This window comes from Apteryx mantelli, chromosome Z (assembly GCF_036417845.1).
Source record: "Apteryx mantelli isolate bAptMan1 chromosome Z, bAptMan1.hap1, whole genome shotgun sequence".
NCBI lineage: Eukaryota > Metazoa > Chordata > Aves > Apterygiformes > Apterygidae > Apteryx > Apteryx mantelli.
Genome location: NC_090020.1, coordinates 17,162,892 through 17,170,591, shown reverse-complemented (window position 1 = coordinate 17,170,591; position 7,700 = coordinate 17,162,892). Strand labels below are relative to the sequence as shown.

General features: G+C 41.5%; 1 protein-coding gene across 8 annotated transcripts in view; it reads right to left on the bottom strand.

Annotated features, from left to right (window-relative positions):
- Positions 1-2,211: 2,211 nt before the first annotated feature.
- The window catches only part of ECPAS (Ecm29 proteasome adaptor and scaffold), a 66,290-nt gene continuing 60,801 nt past the window's right edge, over positions 2,212-7,700 (bottom strand). For 4 of the 8 annotated variants that reach the window (XM_067316147.1, XM_067316148.1, XM_067316152.1 and 1 more), the window contains 4 exons: positions 7,499-7,604; positions 7,213-7,301; positions 5,959-6,030; positions 2,212-5,082 (listed from right to left, as the gene is read on the bottom strand). In XM_067316147.1, the coding sequence (XP_067172248.1) occupies positions 4,943-5,082; positions 5,959-6,030; positions 7,213-7,301; positions 7,499-7,604 (407 nt within the window). In that variant the 3' untranslated portion in view covers positions 2,212-4,942. The other 4 variants (XM_067316149.1, XM_067316154.1, XM_067316155.1 and 1 more) reach the window with 3 other exon arrangements.

The following is a 7,700-nucleotide window of genomic DNA, read 5'->3' as shown; positions in this document are numbered from 1 at the left end:
GCCCTGCTCCCTCCTTGCAGGAGCCACCATCTCACGGTCACTGCAGCCAAGGTTGCCCCCAGCCTTCACATCTCCAACCAGCCGTTCCTTCTTTGTAAGTACAAGGTCCGGGAGAGAACCTGTTCCTCTATCATTTGTATCATCAGGAAGTTGTCATCAATGCTCTCCAGGAACCCCCTGGATTGCTTGTGCCCTGCTGTGTTGTCCCTCCAGCAGATAGCAGGGTGGTTCAAATCCCCCATGAAGCCCAGGGCCTGTGAACCTGAGGCTCCTTCCCGCTGCCTGGCAAAGACCTTGTCTACTTCTTCTTCCTGATCAGGTGGCCTGTAGCAGGCACCAACACTATCAATCACCCTTGTCAGTCTGCCCCTTCATCCTTACCCATAAGCTCTCAACCAGTCGTGTTCCCCCCCACCAGCCCGGCAGATCTCCATACATTCCCCCTGCTCTCTCACACAAAGGGCGACTCACCCTCCTTGCCTTCCTGGCCTGACTGTCCTAAAATTTTGCAAGCTCTTTCAGTTTTGTGCAAAGGCTTTAATCTATCACTATTCAGATAATTGTTACCTCCATGCATCTTTGGCAGTCCCATATTTAGTAATAATAACATGGCAATTTCTTTTGAGATAGATGATAGACATTTAACTTTTTGTTCATTTTCCCTAAAAATTTCTGTCTTGTTTCTGTTGCAGTGATCACTATTTTATGACTGAGGGCTTTGCAAAGGCACTGACTTTCATAGCCAAAGTTTAGAAGTTGGGCTCCTTATCAAATCAGCTTCTCCAGTTGAAACAATGTGTCCAAACAATACTTCTAAATGTGATTAGGTGTGATGTTATCACAGGCTGTCTGGTTTTAGCTCAGGAAGTGTCCCATAGTCAATTAAAATTTCACAGTTGCAATCTCAAGAGCAATGATCACTAGTTGTCATCATTGCAGAAAAGGAGCCTCATTTGCTCCTGTTTCAGGCAGGGCTAGCGTACCCTGAATTCACTTATTTCTGGAATGGTACACATCACCGTTAGTGCATGTTACTCTAGTGGAAATGGGACAGTTTCCTCCCACACTGTAAGTAAGTAAGTCAGATGCATCCTACCTGGTTCAGCTGTTCAGGCAGGGTTTAAGTCTGTAGTCTACAGAAAGCTATAACTAGAAGCATAAGAAATGAGTTAGCTTGCCTGAGGGGGCTAAAATTAAAAGCTAATCTGATACTAAGCAAAAAAGCCCCCCCAAGGTGTGTCTGAGTTATCCTGCTGCCAAGGCAAAAGGCATCTCTTTGCTTGGATTATTTTGGAATGATTTTGGCATAATCGTGTTGGAATCAGAACTATATTTATATATTAGAAGCACTGAGACATAGCTATGAACAAAAAACTTCTTAAAGCAGGAAAACTTTACTGCACCTTTCTCTATTTATTTTGTATGACATACCATAGTCAACCTGCACCCCCGTTGAACTTTGCAAATACACAGTTTTGTAAACTGAAGTCAGGCTTACTACTGGCCAGAGATAAAGTGTCTGTGCCGCTGTAGTTCAGAAGGCAGAAATCCAGCTTTGCTCAGTGCACACGAGAGAAAGCAGTGACCTTACCACTGTGGACAGGAGGGTGAGAAATGGAAGGTGACGCAAAGTTAGTGGCCAGGCTACATCATTTTTTTGGTGTGCATCCTGACAACTGTTGTCTTGCTAGGCGCAGCTTTAACAAGGTGGTAGAAAAGTAACCAGCATCAGGGAAGTTCATAGTTGCTCTTTTTTTTTCCTCTCCTGCTAGAACAGCAATAAATTCTAATTGAGGCTGGTTTTTAGGGGGTGGGGGAAATTTCCTTGACTGAAATAGTTTGGAATTCTTAAGTTCTTGAATAGTTGCTATTATTTAAATTATTTTCAATTTAATATCCTCATCTTCCCTTGTATACAACCTGCTAGGTTGAAAGAGACAGAGCTGTCAGCTTACAAACAACTTCACACCTTTCGTCCTCACCAAAGGCACTCAGTCTCTGCAGCACAACCACCTCCATGCTAAACAACTTGAAAGCTTGCACCAAGTGCTGCTTCATTTAAGTTAGTGGCCTGAGGTATTCATCATAAAGTACAAATACCAATACCAAGTAGGTCAGCTTAGAGCATAACACACAGGCTTGCTTTCAATTTAGAATATGGAAATACTGTGAAATATTCACAGGGGAAAAAAATTACCAGTTACTTCCAAGAACAGGTCATGCATCTTTATTTTTTACCTTTTTGGTAAGCAGGAGGGTTTTCTTTCAATCAGTCCATTTACATACTTCAACAGCCAAGTACAGATTGCAGTGAATTTGATGGCGATCTTGCAACATTAGAAAACTTTTCTCAATATACATCCATTTAAGCAACGGCTTAGCTTGTAGGTTAGAAGGAGTGCTAGTGTCAAATCTGCACACCTCACTTTGGGTGTACAAAGCAGCATTGCAGCAGCACAGGAAATGCCCACACTGGGCAAAGTAGTACAGTGTGTTTTACATAGTGCAATCAACTTTTAGAGGAAAAACTCTAGAAGGCCACAATTTTTTTTTTTTTTTTAATCCTGTCAAGTTTACAAATGAGAGGGGGTGGAAATCAGACCTCTGGCTGAATAAACTCTTGTGCAGGTAGGTTTTGTGTATAGGCACATCCTCCAAAGAGGATCTCTGAATCTATCCTGTAATCACGAAAAAACATATTGCTTTGTGATTCAGAGAGAAACCTATTATACCCTCTCTAACCTTCCTAAAAATCTCAGCCAGAGTTGTTAATTCAGCTGCTTTTAGATTTCCTAGAATATGCTCTTTGATACAGTTTATATCCCCAGTAGAGAAATACAAGTTGCTATTGACCACTGTTAGAGTTACTCTGTTCATAGTCATTTGACATATTAAGCATTGCCTCTGAATACTCCAGTCCACAGTGAAAAATCAAATTACCAGAGACCTGGAGAGTCTTGCTTTTCTGTAACTGTAATGCTGACCAATACCAAAAAACAAAAAAACAAGTCAGACAGAAACTGCTACAGCAAAGCATCACTGGTAATATTGATCTAATACAAAATTGAGCATTCATGACACTACATGTCATGATGAGCAAGATTTTAAAGATACCATAAAGTGATTTTTCCCAATAAGATTTTAAAATTTACAACTGTGCTTAACAGTTCAAACTGCATGTAAACAAAAAACAGCTCCCTGCAACAAGGTGTAAATCAAAATATTATAGCACCAGCTCTCAGCACCAAGGAGTTGCTCATTGACCACTTCTAGTACATGATGCATTATATCTAGTATATGATGCTGAGGTTTCTGCTACAGAAGCGCCACAGAGGGAGAGATCTGCCCATTTTTGCTGAAATTTTCTTATCAGGCATGCACAAGTTACATTCCTCCCTTCTATGGGTAAAAAATCAGACAACTAAATAGTTACAGTACTAGAAACACTGAATGGGAAATGGCATCTGAGGGAAAAGTAGGTATGGTATACCTAATTCTGAACAGGCATGGAGGAAAGGTAACATTATCTGAGTAACTCCCTGCCTAACAGATCAAATCCTAGAGGAGACCATAAGAAAAGAAACAAACCTTTCTCTGCTTGAAAGCCATGGACATAATATTGTCAACACTAAAGATTTTATTTCACCATCAGCAAAGCATTCACCTCCAAAAAAGCTGTACACATATGGGTCAGATTACGGTACAGTGGTAACTTTACACTATTAAAAGTCTGTTGTTATAGTGGTCAGGTCTTGTCTTTTGTCTGAGGAGGGGAAAAGGGGACAGGCAGCCTGGCCATTTCATCATATAGAAAATTTACTCCAAGTTAATGCAGATATGTTCTTTCTTCTTAAGTGCAAATTAAAAAGTATTTGCTAGAAACCAGCATGAGTTGGGCTGCTGTGAAATGACAGATGATTCAGTTTGTAACAAACATTGACAAGTCTAAATCATTACATGTTTCCAAAGCAAGAACAGGGTTACAAACATGAAGAGGGGAAAAAAATAAAAATACTAGTATTAAAAAAATGTATCATTGCAAACTCTGAACACTCTTCAAAAAACATATCTAGAAAAGATTTTTTTTTTTCCTGCAGCTGAGGAGTGTCCATGCAAAACAATTTTGAGAAGAGCAGTGTTCTACCTGGGCTCCAACCAGACCCAAACCACTTGTCCCACACAGCTCAGTAAAGTGCTCTCTTGTGCATCTTTTGAGGAAAAACGTTCTCATTTAAAGACTGGGAGGCCGAGAGTGCTAGCTGGGGAAGGCATAGTCTCGGTCAATCCATTTTGAGGTCAGAGAAAGAGGAAGGAGAGAAGTTAACAGTGCTCTGCCTTTCATAACCCAAGGGCAAATGGGCTGCAAGGGAGGAGCAGGCAGGACAAGCAGAGGTGGATCCGTCCACTGAAACCCTGCCTCTGCAAAGCCCCAGGAATTTTTTCTTAGCACAGACTTCAGCAGAGGCAGCTTTCACTTCTTACAGATAACAAAGACTAATTCTGTTGTAGAGTCAGAAAGATTCATTATTTAGACAGCAAGTAATAGATATCTACACACAACATAAAGTGAAAATCAAATATGCCTTTCACTTCCAGTGCTGGTGGTTTTTCAACAATTTCTTTGACAAAGGGGATCTGAGTAACATTCTTTTGCCTATTTAAAGAAAAAAAAATAATGCATCTTGCCCTGAACACTTTTTTATGTTGCACACTTGCAAGCATTCCAGGGCAGATCATTAGAGGTATTTACTGATATAACAATAACTAACCAGTAGCTTAAGAGAGTAAAAATAACATTAACGGGGAACAGAATTTAAGGCATTTTTTATTTTGGCCAGGAATGATGCATGCTACAAAGTAATCTTCATATTCCCAATTGGTTTTCAGACCACTGCACTTTTTTTTTTGTTTTACATGGCACTTTATAGTTTGTGTTTACAATTTAGTAAAGATTTTCAAGTGTTTTCTTCAATGTAAAGGCCTTCTCTTGTAGCTCGGGTCTGCTATCTGATGCCATTGTAGATAATGAACGAATGAGGTGGTCTCTGCTTTCTGGTGTCAGGCTTTCCCACTGTTTAGCTTCTGTGTAGATAAAGAGAGACAGATACTGGACTTGAATACCAGAATGCCAAAAAAACCAACACACTTTCTCCATGCCTGGACAAGCTGAAGAGAGACTGCTTCACATTTCACACTCAATCCATACTGCTCCTGGAGGAGAAGGCTACCGAAGAGGCAACCTCAGCTGGGCACATTGGTACATGTGCCATCTCCTGCACAGGGAGCTGTGCCCATTTAGACCAGGCTGAACTTGATTCTCTAGGCCTGGAACACATGAAAACATGCTTCTGACTTCCCAAGTGCTTCGTGTTATGCAAGAGGAATGAAAACCATTTTCTGCTTGAATAAAGGAAACATGCAGGGCATAACAGATATCCAAAGGAAATATCTGCTAGAGAGCAATTGCAGACTTATGACATGAAGACCTAAACAGATTCATTCTCTCAGGTAAATTCTACAAAGGCTGAAACTCCGAATTGACAATGAGGTGCTAGGTTTGGCACAGGAAGGGTAAAAGTCTCTCTTCTGCACAAACAAAAGCTCTCTATGGAGCCTGAACATAAATGTGAAAGGTTGGAAACAGCCTGTCCAGCTCAGTCCTGCGTGCTTTCTCTGGAACCCTCCTTGCTGGAGGTTTTCCTCACCCAAGGGGTTATTAATGGTACTTTAGACCTTGACTTTATTCACAGTGCTTCAAGCCCTCTCCAAGTTTTCCCAGTCCCCAACCACAAAACTCCATGTCCCATCCACCCTTCCAAAGCTACATGCACACTGCTAAATCACCCAGTTTTGCAAATAGGCAGTAATGCCACCTCTCCATGTTTCCAGGCCATACAGCCATGTACCGCCTTTCCCAAACACTGACTTTCCCATGTGGAAAGATGTGAAGATCCTCACCATTCAGTTTGGTGAACAGCAGTTGTATCACAGACAAAGCTTCTGTTCTTATGGATGTGTAGCTTTTGTTTTCTAAGGGGAAAAAAACACATTCAGAAGCAAATGCACACTAACTGCACAAAGAGCAGTAACCACTGTGGTCTCAAGAGAGCTTCTGGCTCCATAGCTCACAGAACTACTTTGTGCTGCAGTGCTCCCAGTTAGTCATATCTATGAATGGTAGAGTGAGCAAATAGAGGTTAACAGGAACATTAAGCCTTGTGCATGGCATCTGCATGCCCACAGCACTACTTTTCCTCATGTTGAAAGGGAAAAAAGTTGGCATAATTGCAGCGTGATTGCAAACAATTTCTGTGCATAGTGGACTTTACTTTTGACAAATTGTAATGGCTATAAACCATCTGGATTTCAGTAAGCAGTATTAAGTGAGGGTATATAAATCCTGTACAATCAAGCATCAGGCTAAAGTCTTTGAAAGTACTGGTTTCCAGACATCCAGTCTTGTAAATTCCTCACTGCATTGCAGGCTTAATAGTTAAAAGAAACTCAACTGTCCTATCTTCCCGTGAGAGGCCACTGGATCTGTAGTTAGCTGTTAAGCAGGTGCTCTTATGGCATACCAGATACAAGAGCTGCATGTGGGTGTGCAGAGACTTTGGGCACTGTCACAGTCATAGGATAAAGCAGGAAAACTGCCTCAGTAACAAGCAGCCCCCAGGACTGTCAACACTATGTAGGGAGCACTTTCATACCCACACATACTTTCCTCAGGGAGAGCACAAACTGGCTCAAAGTCTTGGAGCTCCATGCTTTGGCTGCCTGAGCAAATTTTGGGTATTTCCAAAGCAATGTATGCAAGAAGTCTGAACTTGGAGAGCAGAAAAATTTTTCATTACATCACTAATAGTTTGATCAGATGGGGTTCATTTTCTACAGGAAAAAAAAATTACTGAGTTTCAGATTTACATGCCTGAGAGGTACCTCTGCAGGAGTCTGTTTTCCTTCTCCTTCTCCCCCTCTGAAGCTCCCTCTCACCAAAGAAATTTAACTTTTCTGGGCATGGCACCCTTCACACTACTGTCTTGAACAGCTACTGCAAAATCAAAATAATCACTGTGCAATGCAAAGAAGGGTGAGGTATTATCTCTGACAGGCTATGTTTATCCTTCACTTTCTCTGCCAGCCAGCCTTCAGAGGAAGAATGTATTAACAAGCAATTCATCATCAACCACAAACTGGGAAAAGTCCATTTACCTAAAGAACAGGTGATAGATGAGCAGGTTTCCAGCAGTATTCCTGTCAAAGCCCCAGGGTCTGAGTGCTCCTCATCGAACAGCATTAAACTGCCAAATGCAAAAACGCTGTCAAACACCCTGTGTCATTGTGATCAGAAGCCTTTCTACACATCTGCTCAGCTTCCTCTGAGAAAACAGTAACTATCATTGCCACATCACTGCATGTCTGCCACAATTTCACAAAACAGCTTGAAATGTCAAAGAAAAGAAACAACATCAAGCCAGAGTGCAGTTAGAAGAATTACCCTTGAAAGTAGGCATTCATGGCCTGTAGCACTCCAAGCTGCACTTTCCATGTACTGAGTTTCAGACGCTCGCACATTAACTTGCAAAATTCTTGTCGATAGCAACCTGCAAAGAAGTAAGGATGTCATTATGTTACAAAGAGGAAAAGCAGAAAGAAACATTTCCTGCTCTATCTCCCAAGTGCTCCCTGTACTGTACTCC